This window comes from Emydura macquarii, unplaced genomic scaffold, assembly GCF_026122565.2.
Source record: "Emydura macquarii macquarii isolate MOO-44397 ecotype Brisbane River unplaced genomic scaffold, CSIRO-AGI_Emac_v2 contig_295, whole genome shotgun sequence".
In the NCBI taxonomy this organism is placed as follows: domain Eukaryota; kingdom Metazoa; phylum Chordata; order Testudines; family Chelidae; genus Emydura; species Emydura macquarii.
Genome location: NW_027130432.1, coordinates 3,189,263 through 3,212,795, shown reverse-complemented (window position 1 = coordinate 3,212,795; position 23,533 = coordinate 3,189,263). Strand labels below are relative to the sequence as shown.

The following is a 23,533-nucleotide window of genomic DNA, read 5'->3' as shown; positions in this document are numbered from 1 at the left end:
GACTAGTCCATGACAAATAGATTAGTTTTCAAAATTCATGTTTTTGTTTTTGAAGGGCGGGGGGAATCACTTTGTAAAAGGGGTATCTTTTTTGTGCTTGCATAATAAAAACAAAATGCAACCTTGGGCTGAAATTAAGCATGAGAAATCTCATCCAAAGGATAATAAATTTGACATTCTAGTACTCTATTGGAAGATCAGCTTGCAACTCAAAGAATTTCATACATTTCTTTCTGTAATTCTTGTTAAATATTTCAAAGGAATAGGCATAATAATTCAGAGCTAAATGGACAAACTGTGAAAATAGAAAGCTGTGTTCTGTTGAGGAACCTGGGCTCCAAGGATTGGGAAGCAATAATTCAGTTTTCTTAAAAAGGAACTATTGTGGTTAATTATCAGTTGATGTCCTGAAAGGCCTAAGCTTTCCACCTATTTTCATTGTGGATGCTTGCTGAAGAAGAGGTGGAGGTATGGATGGCCTAGAGGTTCCCTAGTTTGCTCAAGTGTTATGGCATAGGGTAAGGTGTCCAATAAAGGATGAAAATAAAACTAGATTAAAACTTATCTAAATTAAAAGTATATTAAAATAAAAAGATGGCCTATCTTTACAAAATATCTTTTGAACAAACATGCAGGTTAACAGACTACAAAACATTATCATAACAAAAGTAGAGATTGAAAGAGTCATGTGACTGCTCACCAGTAGAAGCCTTCTCTGCATGCAGAGACCTAACCATCAATCCTTTGCAGAATCAAACTTTCATTTTAAAAAACGCAGACTGTTTCTACCAGTCTGTTGTGGAGATGACCTACTGAACATAAGCCAATGCGGTGGTGTTTTCCTGAGTCTGCAGATGGCCACTGTACCTTGTAGCTGTGCCCACAAGCAATGTAAAATTAACGAGATGAATCATTCCTATGGGTGTGGGCAACCCTGTGGGCAGCAATGAAATAGTTGAGAGTATCAGTTTTGGTCTCCTGGCATTTGGCAAAATCAGCAGCAGCATACATCAGTGCTAGAATGTTTCACAAAATCTCCCCCCTCCCACCCAAAAGCCTGGAGTGTGGGAGAAGATTAGAGTATTGGAGGCTTTTTCTGTGTTTTCCTTACCCTTGTGGTATCCAGAGAGCTTCTTTTCCTTTCCAGTAGCTAGAAGCTGGTGAAGCTTCAAATTTATCAGATACCAAGTAGCCAGATGCTGATATGAAAACTAGAGCCCAATGCATGATCTTTAATAACAATTCTAGCACTTCCATTACCTATGGCAGGATGTTGTTCTTTAAAACAGGTTATTCTTCCTGGAGCTCATTGATGTGGAGGCTCCCTACTTATCTTTTGTATCTATCATTGGCTAGTAGGTTTACTCTTTCATCTAGTAAATATTTATTTTGTCAATTTTCTGATCTTTGGGACACTCAAATGCTTGAACCTACACCAAGAAGCAATTCTTAGAGCAATGAGAAGGCACTAAGTCAAAACCTATTTGTTTATCATCAGACCAAATGTAAAACTTCCTGGATATTTCAAAATGCTTTTTTTTTTTTTTTTTTTAATTTAAGCAGTTAAATAGAATCTGACATAATAAGTTGTATTTAAGTAGCTTTTACATTCTCCCGTTCAATGCCATTGATTTGAGAATAGTCGGAGTAAAAGAAGACCAGACAGCTGTCCTCATTATACTACTGTTGTAGCTTGAAGAAACTGTTTCTTGGTAGTAATACATCTGTTGTTACAATCCTAGATGTATCTTTCTGCTGTCATGTGTGAAGCCTAAAATAGAAAGACTTTAGAGTAAATTTGGATTGCTCAGTAATAAAATCTGAAACTCAGTGTAAAGACACCTGGATATTCAGCACAGAAGCAGTTATGAAGTGTCTTTTCTTTATGGTACGGAGAGAAAAAAAATCTCCCTCATTGGTTCAGTATCTTTTGGTATCCATTTCTAGATCTCATAATGTACTTTGAGCACAATCCAAGAGCATCTGGTAGCAGTCTCCATAGGAGATAATTAGGACAGCTCACTTGTTTCTTAGTTTCCTGCTGTTGCAGTCTTCTTGTTACGTCTCTGTACAGCCCACTCTCCTGTTTCACCATGTCACTTTAAAGATCTAGTGTTAAAATTTCAAGCTGTTGAAGATCTAGTCTCAAGCAACTTCTACAGTCAGTTCCACTTTAAAAAATAATCCATTTATTTATTATTGCAGTTACTTCATCCAGAAATTCTGGAGGATTAAGACTACTATCCTAATTTTCGTTTAGTTACACGAGGGTAATTTCTTACTCAATTTCTAATTCTTTTCTGAATGGATTTCTAAATTTCATGTTTACCAAGCAATTACCTTTTTTTTTTTTATTTCTTTCCAAACTTTCATTTCCCTAAAGAAAATTTATTAATATAGAGATCTAAGGAAGTCTTTTGGTAAGGAGATCAGAATTTAGAATTTCTTATTTTGGCCAACAATTACTCTTGCCAGGTGAATAAAATCTTGTATTTCAAAACCCTTTGAAGTTTGTCATGAAAAGGCTGGCTTTACCAACTAGCTGCATCTTGAAAAAAGGAAATCTTTTGTTAGACAGTAGCAGGGCAGCCAACTGGATCATCGTGTATTATGTTATCTAAATACATATAAAATAATTCCTTTGTACATATCTCTTGATAGAATATTAGAAATGGCATTTTTAGGAGCAATCTAATGCCCTGCAATATGGAATATAACTACTGCGTAGCTCGAGGAATAAAATATAGATTACTAATGTTAGTTGTTGTATTTCATTTAATCACTATTGCTAACTCTCCTTTCTTTGCTCTTTTTCTCTTTCTACAAGTGAGGTGAGTAAGGTTTGCATATACCATGGATACTTGTGGTCTACAACAAAGATCTTCAAAGAACACACCTACTCCAAAAATCAGATTTCTTTACACACAACATAATTTCTATTTTTTTTCTTTAGCTTATCATTTACTCTTTAAAACATTTTGTGATAATCTAAAAGTGTGGTGCATAAGGCCTGGCTGCTGATGAAACTCAGCACATTTTACTAATCTATTAGTGATTTAACTGCTGTTTTTTACGGTTTGTCTTCAATATGACTTAATTCAAGCTCTTTTCATTTTGGGTCCAGGCATAGACCCGGATGGATTCCACGCCTTCTGGAGTAAGTAATATGTAACAGATTTATTGAGTTTTTAAGTAGAGTATAAAAAGGTGGACTTTTTCTTCATCCGGTTTTGTGTGTAAAAACGCTATTGTGCGTTCTATTTGTAAGCATACACTTGTTTTCCCGTCTAGATGTCTTCATAAGTGAGACTTATGAATCAAAGTAAACAAAATTCCTTTAGTAAATGTTAGAGGGGATAGTCTAACAGTTTTTGTTCTCTTTTTCTTAATGTTCGTTTAGTTACTAGCATGAGTGAGTTCTTGATCAGTCTTCAGGTCTTCACAATGTGCATTAGATTTTCCCCAGTTTCTTCTATTCCTACCTTTTCCTTTCCCAAGTAGTGCCTCCTTTAGCCTCTTATCTCCCTCTTCATTCCCTTCCCACATTTTCATATTCTGTTACATACTACCAACAGAATGACGTAAGATTTTTATTAGTCTGATGTTTCTCCCTCTTATGAGATGCACATTGATACTTTTAATAACCTTCCCGAATTACTATTTTGAAGAAATCCTGAAAAGTGAACTAATTCCTACTTTAGAGTTGCACTCTTCTATTGGCTTTCTCAAAAGCTTTTTGATAATGGGTGAAAACTTAAAGAAGACACAGGTTTATGTTTATGGGAACAATATTTTATTTAGAATTATCAACCTTAGGTTCCTGCCTATATCAGATTATGCCATCAAAATAATTAAGTCTCCTGGAGAATCCAGATTCTTACTAACTAGATTGAGAAACTAAGATTTTAAAACTAAACTACTTCTAATCTTTTGGATATGGAAATTGTCCTCATTCTTTGCAGAAGAATTTTCAGACTAGTATTGGGACCACCACTCTTCCATCAGTCATCCTTTCATCCTTGTCTCTTTCTTGCTATTTTAGCAGCAGCCATGGAATAGCACAGCCCAAACATACCGATACCGATGGAACTGGCTGTAAGTGCAACAGGCTAGTGTTGCAGGATTCTTATCAGCTTCATATGGTTGGTAGCTCCCTAGATGTTAGCACTTCTGTACTTGAGCAGTGTGGTAATCTGTATTACCTGCTGCTGGGACTTTTTGGCTTGTGGTAGATTGGCCCTACTTGGTCGAAGTTCATGGCATGCAACCAAGCATTATGGCACACCCAGTTTATGTATAGTTTTTTGATCTGATAGGATTTCCAAAGCAGTTTTCTAATTATTGTGACTAGCTATTTTCAAGTTTTGGTGGTAAAATATTTATAATTTTGGACAGCATAGTTCAAAATTTGAATAACTCAAGTCAACTACAGTGTTAGTTTCACCTGAAATAATCTCTCTCCTGGTATTGCAAGATTCCTGATCTCTTGTCAAGAGATAGTGTCTTAACTTTGCCTTTTCTCCTATTGGTTGGTTAGCATCCAGGTATTGTGCTGCTTTTCTTCATGGCTATGGATTGTGTTTTTGGGCATCGTCCTGATCAGCCTGCGTTCCCATTCACAGCAGCTTTCTTTTGCCTTGTTCATGTTGAACCATCTGCTTATTCCTTTTAGTCTATGGACTTCATATTCAGCGCTACCTTCATGAAACAAAACTGTACCGAGCATATGTGATCCTTATCAAATCCCCCAGGCACTCGGTCTATTTGTGCCTTATGTTTCTCATAGTAGTCTTCCCCCATTCGCCTCCAAGTGAGAACATTTTCCCAAATAACACTTGTGATCCTTTCTATGTGTCCAGTCCTTCCGGTGTGTCAAATGCTATCTTGCTCTTCTTTCTGATGAAGTAGAACTGAAATATTATCAATGTTCGAGATCAAGTTCTGTTAAGGCAAGTTTTAGTAGTTCCCTTGCCAGTGCAGAAAAACTTCGCTCTCCTAACTCTAATATACAAACTAAACTCATTCTTTGCCCTTAATTTGTATGTAAGTTTAGGGTGTGTCTACATCAAGACAACTAGAACAGTATGTTTGTGTAAATATACACACTAGATTGTCTCCCAGTTCCCCTCCCCCTTTTTGTGTTGCTTGTTTTAGATTGTAAGCTCTTCGGGGCAGGAGCCTTGTCTAACAGTTTGTACAACATGTAGCACACTTGAACCTAGTCCTTATTGAGGCCTCTGGCCACCACCATAGTATAAATATTTAAAGAATAAAAAAGTGAAGCTCTCATCTGTGATCTTTATGTGAATAATATATTTGGATTTGTTCGCATAGGCATCTGTTCTTGCAGAACAAAATGAACTGGTATATAGGGTTGGATTCTTATAGCAAATTAAATACTTAAAATTATAGGTAAATTGAAGTTTACTAACATTCAAAAGTCTTGCTAATTACATGTATATACTTAGTTTTTATCACATCTTGTTATGAGCAGAAATCAGTTGTCCTAACACAACTGATTTTGGATCTTGCAGCTCACTTGTGCTTAACAGCATGAGCTTCAGCCTCTAAACTCTCTAGCAACTATGAGTTCAGGGGAAAATACTGGGTCATCCAAAGTGTCAGTTAGAGGTTATGTAAGTAGAATGTAAATTACACGTGCCCTAAAATGTCTCAGTAGTGACTGCAAAACTTCATGACAGCTGGTGTGAAATCAACATTTCATTAAAAGGAAGAACAAAACGTCAGCAGAAGCTGGCTATAACCAAAATGTAGCTGCCTTTTGTGTTTATAAGTAGGACTGTACCAATGTCACGGCTGTGAAAAACTCATCAGGGACTGTGAAATTAGGCCTTCTACATGAAATCTGATCTCCCCTTGCTGATGCAAGCGTCCCAGACTGGGGCCCCCAGCTGCTTGTCCTGGCCAGGCTGATGTGCTCCCAGCAGCACAGAGGCGATCAGACCCACCTTTGGTTCTTCTCCCTGTTGCAGGAAGCTGTGGGCTGGGTAGCAGCCCCTGAGGTTCCTGCTGCCAGAGGAGGCTTCCAATTTCCCCCATGCTGCTAGGAGCGCACCAGCCCGGCTGGGACTAGCAGCTAGGTCCTTTGGCTGGGGTGCTCACAGCAGCACGGGGGAGATCAGAAGCCTCTCTGGCTGCAGGAACCTCCGGGGCTGTTGCCCAGCCCCGCAGCTTCCTGCAGCAGGGGGATGTACTGGAGGTCAGTCTGCTTTGCCCTGTGCTGCCGGGAGTCCACCAGGCGGAGACCCCTAGCTGCTAGTCTCAGCCAGGCTGGGGTGCTCCCAGCAGCACAGGGGAGATCAAACTCACCTCCCCCAGCTCTGAAGGCAGCACAGAAGTGAGGGTGGCAATCCTGCCACCCCCTACAACAAGTTTGCAACCCCCCCCCCCCCACACACACACCCCAAGAACCCCATTTGGGGTCAGGATCCCCACCCATGAAATTTCAGATGAAAACAGCCAAAATTGTGAAATTGACCAATTTTCAAATCATATAGCTGTGAAATTGACTAGGATGGACTTTGAATTTGGTAGGGCCCAGTTATAATGTATTTATTTAAAACTGTCTATGCTGCAAGCTAGGGATGTGATTCCCCTGCTCCTACACACATGCTAGCTCTTGTATAAATAGCAGTGCACCCGGGGTAGCACTGGTAGTGCCATGGCTGAGCTGGTTTCAGGTGGGTACATACTCAGCGTGGCTTAACTATGCCTCCATGGCCACTACAATGCTACTGTTGCTGCGCTGCTATTTATACTTGCACTATTTTGATGAGAGCTAGTGTAAGTATATGAATGTGGGGTGCAATTCCTCTGCTCCTTAGCTTGCAGTGTAGACCTAGCCTAATGCAGGAGAAACCATACAGATGCCCAAGATTTGTAAAGGAAATTTAGGAATGTTTTGTCTGTCTTTGACTGAAAGGAAGGTATGTCTGCTTCACAATAATACTACAGTCCTAGAGTTAAGCTGTTTCTTTTATAAACCAAAGCTAATTAGAATTTGGAAAATCCATCAAGTACGTTAGAGTACCAGTGTGTAAAATTTAAGAATTTTAATTGTAGCCAGGCAAAAACTCTTTTGATAGAACTTACCTAATCTCATATTTCTTGCTTCTTTTAGCATAAATCCTTACAGACCATACCAGAAAAGTCCTTATTCTCCCCAAGATGGTTATTCAAAGGACTTTGAAGATTTGAATAGGTAAGACACACTTTTCAATAGGACAACTATGTTAATTATTTAAAGACTTCCTGAACTACCCATGTGTCTGTAGAAAAATACTTCTGTTTATAAACAAGCTCGCTTTTGTAATGACTATTGTTTTGTCTCTGATATTTACATGGTAAGGATTTGTAAATCTGTTAAAAACTCCTAAATAGTTTGGGGGGGGGTTATGTTTTTTTTTAAAAACACTTTGTTTATGCCATTGATATTAGAGTTCAGTCTCTGGAGCAGAGAGCAGAAATGCCTCCACCGGTCCTGACTGAACACTAGCAATCTGATCCCAGAACTTTGAGGACTTTATAGATTTGGTGTAAAAACTTATTTTTATTTTGCACACAACTTACATGTTTCCATACTATATTTAGTTTAATAGGAAATGGCCAGAAGTTTGCTTTCAATCTTTCTTGGAATTTTTCTCTTTCGTTTGGTCCAGTACATTTTGACAATACTTAGAGCTGATTTTGAGCTGCTCAGAACCTACAACTCCCACTGAAGTAGGAACCATTAGGAATTGTGACCACCCAACACTTCTCAGGGTAACACCTTTACACTTTAGAATCTGTCACATATCTTTTGTAAAAATCATTGCTTCTGTTTGAATTTAAGATTGGGTTTGAGCAGAGGAGATTTTTAAAATCCAGTTTAGAGCATATGGAGCGGAAACAGAATATTAAAGGCCAGCGTTTCAGTTTTCATCTCCAAATAGCTGGTAAAAACTTAATTTAGTAAAACTGCTAACTATTATATTTTTTTTAGCTAAGGTGACACTGTCAACTTGAAATCTTGTCAACTTCCGAGTTAAAAGTCAGTGTTTTTGAATGTCTGTCCTTGTATATTCCACCCATAGGGCACATCTGCCCTGTGTCCTTAGTCTGGATTCTTTTGGCCGGTGGTGTCCATTTGGGAGATGCATCTTCTCCATGAGTGATCTTGTGCCGCCAAATGAGGGCAAAGAGCCTGGGGCATTATTCTCCCCCCGGTTCCTTTTCACTACCGATGGTTTTGAGTTGGAACCTGGCCATGTCCAAGCTCTTGCTCACTTAGTGATGTAATATTTTTAAGGCCTGGGGAAAACAGTTGTTTCCTCCTCCCTTCACCCCAAATATATATAGTAGTTACTGGCTTATCAAAATTAAATTTTATTTACTTTAAAAATGAGAATTTTATTAGTAATACTTTTTATGTGCTAGGTATATTTATGAAATAAGTATTGTGGAATCAAAGAATTAATCATAAAATTGATTAATAGAATGCCTGGTCTGAAACTGGTCATAGAAGGCCTGGCCTGAAGTTGTAGCCTGAAACTGAAATAGAAGCCCCAGGCTAAACCATTAACAGAATGCCTCAATTGAAATTATGATAAAGATGCTAAAACCCCACAAGAGGTCTCTGAACCACACCCCTGATGCAAGTTCTCTGTTATAAGCCTTTTGAAGTCTGTGAGTAGACTTCACCTGTTTCGATAAGTACCAGTACCTGCCCCCCTTTGTCTTTCCGGCCCCATAGAAACTCACTCCATACAAATTAGCATTTGAACAGGTATTGTGTAACCACCCATCTTCGGGTGTTAGCCAGGGTCCCTGAAAACTACATTGTATACTCAAGTGACTCATTGGGCGTTCCTGTGAGGGCGTCTGGTGTGCCCCACTGTGCATTGTGATTGTCTTTCCTGTTACGTATAAACTGTTAATCAAATTCCACTATACGATCAACATGTAAATGAACCTAAGCAACCCCTATATAAGTCTTTTGTACCTGGGAGCCAGGTGAAGTACATTTGCCCAGCATCCAGACATGCTGCTCGACTTCCCTATAGCCACCTGGGTTTTCCCTATGGCTATAGTATTCCCCATAGCTATGGTTATGTGATTGTGTGTGTGTCACAATTAAAGCTGCACCCGATCCAACTCTAAAATGTAGCAGTGTGATTCTTTTCCACGACAGTATAAATTCATTACTTTTGAATAATGACAAATATGCCTACTACTAGAGATGGAGCTCCACACTAAGGTATCTAAGTGTATTTTTTTTTTCCTGTTGATATATGTCTAAAATGGGGAGGAGGGGTGAATTTATTGTTGAAAATAGAGCGCATCAGTACTGTTGACTTGCAAACCAAAAGGAAGGTTATAGCTATAGCACTCAGAAATAGTATGTTAATAGAGACCTGATGCTATTATGCAGATACCGAAGGAACTCATTTCTAGAGAAGAAGCTCTGAAAAGGAACATCCCATACATATTCATTATAATGCAGTTAACACGGCACAATTTTAAGGACCAACAGCAAATTTTGGTATATATCCAAACTTTATATTAAACACCAGATTCTTTAATAGAGCGTTATTATAATATATAGAGTAAGTGTCATAGCTGTAGGCAAAATTAGCTGTCCTATAAATAAAAAAGTGCAGTATAACTTAAAACAGTTTTGTTACTAATGTAATCTTGGAAACATTAGCATAGCTCAAGTTTTTCCTTGTGACTTCTGTAATCAGAATCTGTGTCTAAAAGATCCACAACTTCTGATTCTGAATTTTCACTGTGATCTTCATGTACTTCATTAAACTGAAGATTTGTATTAATTGAAACAAGCTTCTCAATTCTTTCATGTTAGCCAGTTTCTTGATTGTGTGGGTATATTTTCAAACATTGACCAGTTTCTTTCACATGTAGAAGATGGAGGAATCTGAAGAAGACAAGAAGCAAGAGGAGTCAGAGGTTGTGTTGTACAAAAGGTCTTGCCACCATGCTGTAAAAGCAGTATGCTTGGCAGATTCCCAGATTGCACTGCTGGAGCAAATACATGAAGAGGTTTTGTATTTTGCACCATTTGAAAGTCTTTTTCCAACATCTTATCCTAAGAGCATTGCTTGTTTAGTAGTTCAATCAAATGCTGTAACAATGCTATCATCACTGACATTAATACTTTTAAACCTTTGATCTAAGAGGTTTGCAGCAGCAGCAAAATTCTTCTCATCTACGAATAAAATCCTTCACTTCTTCCTGACTTTGTGTGTGGAAATCCTCTTAGGTTCTCCAAAACAGTTAAGCTTATCTGACAATAAGTTGAGGAATGTCTGACAAAAGTGCTTGGTCTGATTCAGTGATTGCAGAAGCAGTTGTAGGTGGAATCTTCAGAGTTCTGCAAGTGAATCCAGAAGATATCCTCTTCAAGGACAGTTTGTCATACACTTTTAACCACTTTAAGATCTTCAGTTATGTTTCTTGAAGAGCTTCTTTGTTTTTTAATAAACTTATAAATGATATCAACACACTTCCCCATCTTGTTTTGCTAGAAAGTTTACCCTTTTATTCTTACCAGGCTTTTCCCCCTACTTCTACAATATGAGTAGTTTTCACATATTTCATATCTTCTTTTATAGTTCTTTTCCAGTGCGCCCAAATTCAGGAAAGGTTAAAAAGGAGTTTTAAGCCTATTGTAGTGATGTGTGTCCATTATGATGTCCCATCCTGCTTTCATATTACTGGCATTCAGTCAGCAGAGCAAATACTTTCCCACTTACAATCTTCTCTAGTACTTTACATATTTACCAATATACTGTGCAGTATGTCTGTTCTTGCCTGTTTGGATACTCTTGTAAGTAAATAAATAAATCTGGTTGAGGTGTTATCCTTCCCCTACTACATTTATCCACCCATCTATAAGTACAGCTTTGGTGCTAGATGATGGCTACTCGCTGACTTTTATCTTCTGATGAGAGCAGCATCAAGGTTCAGTGACCAGAGAGTCAGTGTGTATTGCAAAGGGATTTTTTTCTGGGTCTAACAGTACCCTTTTCCAATGCTAAATGAGGAGTTTCTAGCTTTTTAGGGCTAGAGTCATGTGAAAGAAATCTAGATCTTTTCCCCTTAAGGTCTGTATGCTCCTTTCTACTCCGGTTCTGAGAATTATTACTGGCTGAGGAGAGAGAGCATTTAGCAGCATTGACATCAGGAGAGCAAGTTGATTATGTGAGAGGAACATTTTTAGATAATTGCTCTGGGTCTTCAGCCCCAGTCACTCCATGGTCTGAGGAGGGATGCATTGATCTTTCCATTAAGAAGATTTTCAGATCTACTTCCCTAGCTTTTTTTGCATTTCTTTAAGAATGTCTTACATATTGAGGATCTGTTAACATTGTCCCACTTCCAAATACAATAGGCACCTGGCATGCCCATCACTGAAATATATCACTGACTCACAGGAATGATGGTTCTTAACCCCAGAGACTTCTGCTTTGCCCTAGCAGGCAGGGCCCCATACCAGATAATCTCTCAGGGAAAAATAGATTCCCAGTTAAGGAAATGAATGGAAAAAAGGAGCATTACACTAAACAACCACCAAACAGTATCAACACAATCTACAACTATTTAAGAACAATTGGGTTCACAGGGTACATGTGCAGCATCAGTGGAACTATATGACAAGCACTCATTGACAGTGTAAGTAATAGTATTTCTTGAGGGTTTTATGTCTGCCCCCAAGTGTCCTGCAAATTCTTGTGGTTTTGCAGTCACATTTGTCTTTTTTGGGGGGAACAGTGAAACTGACTATATAGAAAGCGCTATTAAATGCATATGGTTAACAAACTGGGAAGTATGGAGAAATACTGTTCTCTGATCTTTCAGTTTTTGTGGATGTTGCTTGCAACAGAAGTAGATGGTTAAAAATATTTTTTTTATATTGACAGCACCCCTTCTGAGGACTTTTAAACCCTTACCTTAAAAAGTTTCATTGGAGTAAATTGAAGTAAATTGTGATCAGTTTGTTATATGCCATTAAACTGAGAGCTATATTCATATTCTATAGAAGTATGCAGGAATGAAACTGATTGCTGTCCTTCTAAGGCCTTCATAACAGGTGCGAATTTCGTAAATCATCTTGTTTTATTATAAAAATTTGGACCACTAGAAAAGCATCACTTAAAAACAAAAAACAGCAACAGAGTTGCTCAACTTGATGGCTATGTCACTGTATTTGATACAAAACTCATCTTTTTTTACTTTTAAGAATGTAGTGTAGTTGTAGCTCTATTGGTCCCAAAATACTAAGCAGACAAGATGGGTGAGGTGGTATCTTTGTTGGTCCAATAAAAGACATCACCTTCACCCAACTTGTCTCTCTCTAAAAATTCAGTGCAAGAAGTTTGTGCATTTGAATTGTTTTTTTAACAAGTCACTTTTATGCAGATCCAAGTTGAAAAAGATCAAGTTGCAAAATACTTTTCTTTTTGGTTTTGCAACTTTAAATAGATTCCTTTGGGTCAAACTTGTCACCCAAAACTAGATTTTTATATAGATGGTTGATCTTAGGTTTAATGTACTAGATCAGGTTCAATTGGCATCTCTGTGCTTCCATTGCCCATCTGTAAAATGGGGGATATGCTTCATTTTCCTCACTTTGTTCTGACTGTAGGCGTAGATCCTACAAGCACACACAGCCTTAAGCACATGAGTAGTTTCATTGATTTGAATGTCACAGTCACATCAGCAGAGTTAATGTGCCTAAGTATTCCTTAGACTGTCTGCTTTTTAGAGCAGGGACTGTCTCTCACTATCTTTGCAGTGTCTAGCCCAGTGAGGCCCGAGTCTTGACTGGAACCTCCAGGTGTTTCCATAATACGAAGAATAATTTTTAAACCATTAGACCAGTAAGAATGCTTTCATGACTTAAAACTTCCACACAGAAATTTTTTTTTAATTAACCTATTCCTTTGCAGTGCTTTTAATCCAAATTGTTGTAAATTTGTCTGGGCATAAAAGCCAGAAAGTAATGCTGAATAATCTAGTCTCATTGTCCAAGATGAGTAATGCAAAAAATACCCAACCTAAATAGTACGTTGTAAACTGATGATTAAAAATTAACCTTTAAAATCTAATTTGTAAAAGATAAGAAAATTAAGTGTTGGTTTAACTGTCCTTTTTAATACTGGATGGAAAGGGTGAAATTCAGAAAGACTGACAATTTAAGATTAATGTGTCCATGTTAAGGGTTCACTGGATCAGGATTACAAAAATACTTGCTGGGTTGCTAGACGGTACTAAACCAAAGAAGAGCTCAGAATCTGTCAGCAGCAGGAAACTCTTTAGTGTGCTACAAACTAAATTCTATTAGCACATTCATATGTGAATGTGCTAACGGCAGTAAAGTCACGTGGAAAATGGAGCAGTTAATCAGGCCATATTCTGTCACTCTAAAAATTATACATATGGGGGTGCTTGTCCTGCACTCCTGCCAAAAAAAAAAAAAAAGACAGAATTTCCAAATGAATGTACAGACACCCTCTAAGCGCTAACATGCAAATATTTGGAGGCAAGTATGTGATTATAAATTCCTGCAGACCCAGATGATGTAAATAAAGGAAAATAAACAAAGGGTAAATAAAACAGTTTGCAGAAAAATCTAAACTCACATTATAGAAGTCACTCAAACTGCATGCAAAACCTGATCCAATCACATAATCTAGTTGTAACTTTCTCCCTTCCCTTGCAAGCACCCTGTCTTTTTCTTTTATCTGTCTTAGACTATGACTATGTCTACATTATTTACAATGGTGCAGCTGCACCAATTCAACTGTGCCGCTGTAGCGCTTCTGGTGAAGATGCACTAAGCCAATGGGAGAGCGTTCTCCCATCGGCTTAATAACTCCTGCCTCTGAGAGAGGCAGTAGCTATGACTTAGTACGAGGAAGAAAGTTGGTGTATGTGGAGGCATATAAGATGGATTAGAGATAATAAAATGGATGGCATATAAAATGGATTATAAAATGGATCTGGCTGGTGGCCAGATTCTATGGAACTTCTTTGAGAAAGTGCTTGCAGGGAGTGGGAAGGAGCTTGGAGAGAGTAGGTGGAGAGAATCCAGGGAATTAGTAAGGAAAGAGGTTGGAAGAAGAAACTGAGGGTTGGTCCTAGGAGCAGAGAGGTAGGACATAGTGGGACTAGAGTGGTTGCTAGTACATTGTATGTAGGCTGGAGAACAGTTAATTGTGAGTGGTGAGCAGTCTCTTATGTTCTTATGCTCATGCTGCAGCAAAGCTATTCAGAGGAGTTTGGTATCCATGGGTGACTCTGATATACTCAAAAGATGAAGTACTAGATCCTTGACTGAAATACCACTTACGGGCATAGCTATAGTTTCTTTCATGATTATGTCTGGCGTTTGTGCAGATCATACTAAACCCACATATATCTGCTCAACAGCATCCACAATAGTTTAATGATGTAGTTCAGGGCTACTGTCGCACAACAGAAAAGGTGAAGTATACAGAGTGTTTTTGATACATTTCTCTTTCTCTCTCCTCCTCCTCTTCTCCCCCAGTAAAAAGGTAGAGTTTGAGCCTAGCTGAAGGAAAACTTGCCTGTGCCAAGAGTAATCTAAGTCATTATGTTTAAGACTGAGCTAGGGTTGAAAAGGTAGATCTTTGTATCATGTATTTCATTGGACCAAACTGGTCATTATAATGTTTATGTAAACTTCAAGTAATTATGCTGCTGAAATCTCAAACTACACAAATGTGCCAACATGAGGAACAAACTTGTTAAACTTTCCAGTATGTGAAAACATCTAACTCTAAAGTACTCTTCTTTGAAAGTATTTGTTTGCTGTGCCTCAAACTATTTCACAATCTATTCTGGCATCACATCATACATTTAAAAAAAAAATCAGATGCATCAATTTAGTTTTAGTGAAGCTACTGTGGGAAGTTAAATACTTCATAATGGAAAGACTGACTTCTCATATCTCCATAGCTTATAGTCATCTGTTTTGAAACTCAATATAAATAATTTACACTAAAACTGTTTAAAACCTTGTGTGGCTATCGGTATGAATTGGCCTGCTATTTTGCTTTGAATGTATTTTTTTCCCCAAAATATTATTTCTTCCTTAGTTTTGAGGAATTATTTGGACAGCAGTATGACTATTCAACAGGGAATGAAGATTACTATGAGAGATACCAGTATTCCCAAAAAGGTAAGAATTTGTAATTAGTTGATATTCCTTTTTGTTAGAATATACTCCCTGCAGTCTGGTCTGGGTCTGCAGGATAAAGAGGGGCTCAGTGGTTTTGTAACAGGGTGCCTGGCCCTTAAGGGGAGTTGTGCCTAACCTCACTTGTGACCCATCATCTAGGGATCAGATTAAAGCCAGCAGGTGACTCAGTAGTGGCCAGGAGCACGGAGGCGCTGGTAGTAAATAACTGGGTCATGTGGGATAGCTACAGGAAGCAGGTTGGCTCCTTTGACATGCCCTGGAGTAGGCAAATGGCCAGGGGGAAGAATGAACCTGTGGGCTGGGGAAATCGATAGGCCACTCCAAAAGAGCTTGCATTGAGGGGAAGAGACAGCTGATATATTGTTAATTTATGTGGGAAAAATAAAGCTGAAGCCTGAGAAAAAGACATGAATCAGTCTCTAGTTATGGTGTCAGTCCTTCCAGACTGGGGAGACTGGCCAGCAACCTGCAACTTTTTTAAGGGCTCCCACGCACTGTGGAAACTCAGCTTCCTCTTGGGTTTGGAAGGGGTGATTGTCTGATCTGAGGAGCACAGCAAAAGCCCATAGACTCCTATGCATCCAAACCTTTCCCCCGGGCTGGGACACCATTATACGCTCAAAACAATAGTTTAGATGCCGGCAGTGAAGTAGCCCAACAGACTGGGAGCAAGGGTTGCCTCCTGGTGTGATGGAGTCCCCGGGCATATCAAGTTGACGGTGGTGGTCCCAGCAGGTCCCAGTCTGCATGAGACCCCAGGGATACCCGGAAGACAAGAGGCAGCAGTGGCAGCCCAGCAGCCAGGTTCTTCCAGGCGACAGGATCTGGAGCACGAATCCTCACCAGTGGAAGTTGGCCCAACCGCCCCTTGCTCCCGAGAGAAGTGGAGAACAGCAAGGGCTGCCAGTGTGCCCCCCCCGGCTGGGGTATCTCCTTTGCCGGTAGTGGGTGAGTTTGGGCTCTGGGGAGTCCAGAGGGTGTAAACTTTGGAAGATGCACCTGGACAGGTGGGAAGGGGAACAGGAAGGTACAGTGTGGAAGGCCACACCCTTTCTCCGGGGCCAGAATCACAGAACTAGAAGGGCAGCATATTTTTCCACAATGACAGTGGAGGGAGCCTCTGAGCTGGAGAATACCCCTGGACCTCCTCATGAGGACTGGGTGGGCTTCAACAGAGCATTCCCTGGGTTCCCCAGGCAGTCTGGGGTCCAGGTGAAATTACTCTTCCAGCCAGGTAGCCAAACTTAAACAGTGTTGTGGACTCTCTGGTCCTCAATTTACAGAAGTTTGTTCTTATCCCCTAACTTCTGTTGGGGAGTCCGGCATAGGAACCCCTGCACACCCAACATGGGCTCCAGTTATGGGTACTGGCAGCAGCCAAATCACTTCTGGTCCCATCAGCAGGTTAAGAGATACCAATCGAGGGGTAGGAATGCAGGTGCTGAATCTCACTTAGGCTTGGAATGTAGGGATAGGTGCCAAAGCCACAGAGTGGTGGGGAGCAGGTGATGTGGCAGGTTCTGTTGCTGTCAGTTTTTGTCTTCCAGGTAAAAATAGACAGGTTTAGACAGGAGTGTCATCTCCAGTTGGGGTGCGCCTATTCAAACCACTTAAAAAAACATAGACATATTCTCATTATTGTACAGGGAAGCAATGATGTAAGGTAGAGTGAAGAGGAATAAGAGGGACACTGAGAATATGAGGTGTCAAAGGGTGGTTGGAACCTGGGAAAACTGACAATCTGTCTTTTTGATATATGCAGGTGTGATGTCTGCCAAATACCCAGAGAGGCTCAGCCTCGTACAAATATATGTACATATTCTGCTGGGCCTACAGTACATTTGGAGGTATAGCACGGGCGCATTAAGATGAAGAATTTAAGTTACAGGCTGCATGCAACATGTCCACAAATTAGGTGTGACAAGGCTGCTAATGACCTCTGGTTAGAGCAGATTACTTGGTTGGTGCCATTCGTACATACCAACAGCAGTTTATTGGTTCCACAGCAGGCTAACCAGAGATCTGATTCTTGCAGTAAAGTACGCTGGGACTTCATCAGATATAAAATTGCATGCGAGAAGTGTTTCTGTGTTCATGGGGCACTCATTTGCCACAGCATTTGGGGAAAGGTCCAGACCAGTAGAAGGAGGGGTCAGGTGCTCTGCCTATCCCCCCACACAGATTCCAGTAGGAGGAATGGAGGAAGGTGCTTTCTCTCCAGCTCAAGGTGCTTTGGGTGTTTCTGTGGGATTATCCTAAAATGATAGATGGCACGTATTTGGGGGAGGAGTTTACAATAGGATTTGGGATACCATACAGAGGAGTTGGAATTCACACATTGTCTCAAAATTTGACGTCTGTAGAAAGTTTGAGTCACATAACAAGGGGCAAGATATAAACAAGAAACTGTTTCTAACAGAATTACAGGGCTGTTCATGCACTTACCTATGACTGACGTGCAAGTTTCTCCTTCGGGTTTGGTCCCCAAAAAGGCACCAAGGAGTATTGCTTGATCCATCACCCATCGTACCTACGGGGAAGCTCCATGTATGATGCAATAGACCGGGAATTATGATCAGTATGTTACTCTTCCTTTGGTACCATTGTGAGCATGGTGAGGGCTTGCAGCCCCTAGGCAATGTTAGTGAAGTGCAGCATTAAGTTGGCTTTTTGGATGCTGCTAGTAAACCCTCTCAGACTTCAGTCTTCTGACGTTTCATTTGGCAGGCCAACTTTGTGTTTTGACCAGGACATAGCAGTGGGATGCTTAATATTGTGCTCAGCCCAAAACTGGAGTGGTCAGTGGTATGGGAGTTGGGTTTACAGCAAATGGCATACTGTCTGGATGCCTTCTTGTTTGTGGGCTGGGCAGATTTTAAAATGTGTCAGCCTGTTGGTTTCCTCCTAGCCAATGCCTGTGATCACTGCTAGCAGAAGGAAAAAGGGGTCCTCACCAAAAACAGACTTATATGGGGATCATTATATATAGAGACTGTCATCTCTAGACTTTTCTTCGAATAAACTGGCAGAATTATTGGAATTAAGAAGGACAGAGCAGCCAAGTAGATTACTCTGCATGAACTGTCATCGTATTTGTCATCTTAGTTTTACATGCAGAATGGTAGCCCCCGGATGGGCAGCCCTGCAAATCCATGGATATCTGCTTTGTATCTGCAGATACCTGCATCTGCGGATAGGGATGCAGATATTCACAGATCGTTTTTTGGTGGATAGTGGAACAGATGTGGATCTCAAAGGCGGGGAAGCAGCTCTCTGCAGCTCATAGCCTTTGAGGCTGCTTCCCTGCCTTTGAGATCGGGGGTGGGAGTTGTCCGATCAGTTGTTCTGCTGGGCTCTCTGGCCAGCAGAGGAGCCCCTCTGAACAGCTCTTGGGGGGGAGGGGTGAAGGAGGAGGCAGGCTCCCCTGCCAGCTGCCAACAGCATGGGAGCCCCTGTGGAACAGCTGATCGGCAGCCAGCATGGAATCAGCTGTTCCCTGGAGCTCTCCAGCATGCTGATCAGCTGTTGGGCAGCTTCCTGGAGAGGTTTGGGTTTGAGGTCCCCAGAGCTGTGGATGCCTACAGATGCAGGTCACCATACTGTGGACGGCAGTCCAGCGTAAGATGATATATGCGGATTGGATGCAGATCCACATCTGTGGATCCGTACAGGGCTCTAACCCAGGTCCAACCATTTTGTAAGTGTGAATAAAGAAAAGAAAGTAGATCTATGGGTATGGGAACAGCTCAGTTCCTAAATCACTTCTTTGGAGAGAGGAGTGGATGCTAGGAACCCAGTTTGGGTAAAGACTGACCTGAAAGTTCACTCACACATTGGGGACACCAAGTTTGAGGCTTTTAGCAGGGCAGGTAGTGTGCTTGGAGATGCCCAGTGATCATATAGTAAAGGAGATAGTAAAGGATATGACATTCCTGGAATTTTTTCCCATTTTAGTCGCAGTGACGATTTTATGGGGAGAAGCTCATAAACAAGTGAAATTCTATAGTGACAACGTGGTGCTGGTACATATTAACAGCCACTCCTCCAGATTGCTCAGAGTTATGAGGTTGGAGAGGGCACTTATCCTGCAGTGCTTAACTTGTAAAATCTGTTTTACAACTAACGTGATCCTGGGATTAATAATGGCATAGACCACACTGTCTCGATTGTAGGTGGATGGATTTCAAGATTTGGCACCAAGAGCTGACAAGGAGCCTGAGCAGATGTCACTGGCCTTTTGAAACCTTGGCTCATGACTGTCCTTGGATTAATGCAGAGATCAGTAGCCGCATGAACATTGAGGGTTTTAGGGAATTGACTCAATTTTGGGGTAGGGTGGGCTTGCCCGAGATTTGGCCACTTACTCAAGTGCCTGATCTTCAGGATGTGGTGTCTGGTACACGGTGGGCAGGCATCCATGACTGTCTCAAGTGTTTATCAGCATCACCTGTTGTAGCAGGTTATTGGGTTATATGGATCCTTGTGGGTTTTTAGTTAGCAAGCTGTTAGATGATTGGTCTCACCTCATAGGCCTTTGAGATCTGGTGGGAGATCTTCATCAAGTATGTTAATACAGCCAGTATGCAGACTTGAACAAGGTGGCTGCCTTAATGGGCCTTTTTTTTGTGGTGGGAGAGGTAGTAGGGGAGGTGGGGCTTGGCGCATTTAGTCAATGAAAGCTTTGAAATTTAGGTACTTACACTGGGGAAGCGATCAGTCATCTTGACCATGATAGTGTCAATGGATCAGGGAGGGTAAGGGGAGTCTATAGTACTGCAAGAGTTTGGGAAGGCAGGGACATTAAGTACCTACCTATTGCTGAGACCAGCTAATGCTGTGTCACTCTTTTTTCCCCGGTGACAGGAATTTCTCAAAAAAATTCTAATTTGTGGCAGTCTTATAAAAGGGACTTACACTATCAGGATTCTTTGCTGGTGAATTTGGGTGCCATTCTTTCAGGATCGAGGCAGCAATTTCTGCAGTGCAACTGATAGTAGGGGCTTGAGGGAGACAAGTGGCTGATGGCATTCAAATGCATACAAAGTGCATATGAGGCCCCCAGTTCAGAATTAGAGACCAGTGGTGTGAATGTGCTGTTTTGCTTCATATGTAGTTTTATGGATTCAGGGAACAGGTGACAAGAGATGGTGTTTGGATCAGTGGGCACAGCATTGTTCATTGGGCCCAAGATGGGCAATCAGTTGCCCAAGAGGTTCACAATTAGACCGTGGTGAGGGGGTGATAACATAGGAAGAACATGCTCTGGGATTAGCTGATATCCGCTTACACTCTTTGGTAGCCACCTGAATGATTATTGTGCACCTGGGTGCAAATAATTTGGGATCTTGTAAGGGGTTTGACTTAATAACTAGGGCAAACACTTAGGGCCATCTCAGGACCCTTTCCCATGGGTAATTGTAATCTGGTCTGAAATCTTGCAGCAGAGGTTATGGTAGGGAGCCACCAGACCTCTACGTGTTCATGAGGTCAGAAGATGTGTGAATCAGGAGATGGCTAAATTTGTAAAATATATTGGGTACCTGGGTTATTTAGGGAAGACACCTCTCTGACAGGACTGAATATATTTTTGGCCAGTGTTAGGGAAGGAGTTGTTAACATTACCTTCCCACATTTCCAACCAGGTAACCCAACTAATTGCTGCCATGATAGCATGTGTCCAGTGCAGGTACTTTTTTAATAGGGGTCCAGTTCCCTGATGAACCAGAGTTGGAAGTGGATTTAGGGGGAGGCATCTTATAAAGAAGATGGGGGAGCAGGGTTGGAACTCCAAATGTCTGGTATGGTGAGGAACCAACCCCTTTTCCTCAGCCTCTTAGCCCTATTATGATGGGTGGGCAGTGGGGTCCCAACAATGGCGGGGATCAGGTTTGGAGTGGGGGGCTGAAGACAGCCCTCCACTAGATAAAACAGATTTAGGGAGGAAGGATGACATGCACAGGATGAGTTTTTGCTGGATAATTCCCAGATGAATTAATAAAGTTGCTGCCTAGTTAAATGACATTACTTGTGTCTTGTCTGTCTTGCTATGTGTTCAAGACAAATACATTTTTACTAGTCTCACGGTTCATTTTTTAGTGGACTTCCGTATTTCCACAATATTTAACTGAGTGGAAAAGACACCTGAAGTTCCGAAGTTGGTTTCCAGTTATTGTTACCTTTTAATCAATTTTTTCTTTGATTTTTAGATGATGACTATACCAGGGATGATCGTAGGGAGAAGCTGTACCTGCAATTTTACCAGCAGATACAAAAAGAGTATGATAAAGAAAGACCTTCTGACTGTACCATTGTTGCCATCAGCAAGGAACAAACGTAGGTTTCTAATTAAAAAATGAGGTATTTTAGGTTTCCAGTTAAGACATTCAGTTAGTGATACTGTTTTCTCAGAGTTGAGGATGTAGGCAATATTTGAATGGTAAGCTACTTTTTTCTCTCTGAAGTTCTTTAACATAATTCTATTTAGTCTTTTCTAAAATATTTTCAAGTGTTATTCATCTTGTAGGCCACTGAGCATATTAAGTGTGCATGGTGGCGCATGGAGGAACTTTTTAAAAGTTACTTTTAAAGCAAGTTAACTCTGATTTAACTCTTACATTTTTTTTTGTTTACATTTTAGCATTTAATAGGAGTCTTCTTAGAAACCATGACATCTAATCAATATAAAATGATATTAAAAGTAGGTTCAGATCCTACACCTGCCTTTCAGTCACCTTGACAATTTTAAATATTTTACACATTTTCCTAATTTAAAAAATGTTTCTCTGTGCAGCTGCCAAATGAAAGACCCATAAACAAAAGAGGAACCGGCTATATACAAGGTGCTATCAAGTGCACAAACTCAAATAGGTTTTTTTCTGTAATCTTTTAGTCATGTTAAATGGTGCTTACAGCACAAGAAATTAAAAAAACAAAAAACTTTCTGACTGTTTTTAAGTATAACATCCCTTTAAACTGAAAGCAAACTTGCTAGTTTTTTTCCTCTTGGATAACTTGGTTTTCTTCCAGATTAATCCTTGTGAGTAATGAAGTCTGCATAGCAAGACCGTACATTTTCTATTTTAAGCATTGTGTCATTTTCTAGCAAATACAAAATAAAGGCTTGGTTCATCATGAAATACATTTATGGCAAGACAAGAGAGTTAAATGAGGCAGAGTGCAAAGAACTTTCTTCTTGGTTATCATAGAACTATTAACTTTCATATCATAATTGTCCATCTTGTGGAGATGACCAGGATCAACTTTGATACGGCGGTCTGGACAATCATTGATACATTCATAAGAGGGTTGATTTGAGGGCCAGGAGGATTGGTGCAAGAAAGCTTAACTTTAGCATCCAGTGTTTCCTTAATGTTCAATATCACCACTTAAATTCTATTTATTCCTTCCCTGCACCTACATTTCCATAACAAAAATGTTTTATATTTAGTATCAATACAAAATTAATTAACAATCTGCTATTTTTATATGGGTTAACTATATGGAAATTTATAGATAATAAACCGTACTTTTTAGAATCGTACACAACTTCTAGTACAGAACAAACTCATCAGTGCTGATATTGCTGTTCTTTGAATGTTGAATTCTGGTGCTGTAAATGCAATACCTGAATCCCTTTCTTTCTGTCCTTTCTCCATCTGAATATCAATAGACTAATATGTCAGATGTTACGTGGATTACATTAGAGGTTTTGCTCATCTCTTAATTCATGGCATCATCTGAAAGATGTTATGATGGGTGATCACTTCAAATGCAGTTGGCAAATCCTCTGCCAGTACCCAGCGTAGCACAATGTCAGGAGTCGGTGCACTATGAAATCTCTATTCTATATTCCATAGTAGAGAGACTTGCGATCGTGGTGAAAAAACTGCCATTACTATAGCTTTGTCTGAAGGAACAACTTCGCCTGGCTGGTTGAGTCACCTGAAGTGCAGTGATTATACTCAATTCTCTAAGCAGGTTGTAAAAATAGACTTCTAAAATTGATACAGTTAGAAATAACTGTGTGTAAAATTGACATCTTGATATCTATTTTCCTTCAATGGTTTTCACATCGAATATACTTAATTTACATGTTAAAACAACATCTTCCTAACTGCCAAAACAGTAAGTACCATGTGGTACGCGAAGTGATCTGTATTTCTGCCTTGTGTATATAATTTCCAACTGTGGAATTTTTATTGGCTGTTAGCTAACAGCTCTGATGAGAATGAGAATTGAACAGGGCTTGTCTATGTTGCCTCTGTAGTGTTGACACTAATACATTTTCAA

The 23,533-nt window shown here is 40.2% G+C and overlaps 1 protein-coding gene across 2 annotated transcripts in view; it reads left to right on the top strand.

Moving 5' to 3' along the window:
- LOC137154863 (nuclear receptor coactivator 5-like) overlaps positions 1-23,533 on the top strand; it is a 44,378-nt gene that overhangs the window by 13,388 nt on the left and 7,457 nt on the right. Inside the window, exons 3-6 of one of the 2 annotated variants that reach the window (XM_067550712.1) lie at positions 3,125-3,157; positions 7,142-7,222; positions 15,141-15,223; positions 21,451-21,577. In XM_067550712.1, coding sequence (XP_067406813.1) covers positions 3,125-3,157; positions 7,142-7,222; positions 15,141-15,223; positions 21,451-21,577 — 324 coding nt within the window. Of the gene's footprint in view, positions 1-3,124; positions 3,158-7,141; positions 7,223-15,140; positions 15,224-17,039; positions 17,092-21,450; positions 21,578-23,533 lie in introns of those variants that run through there. The other variant, XM_067550720.1, reaches the window with a different exon arrangement.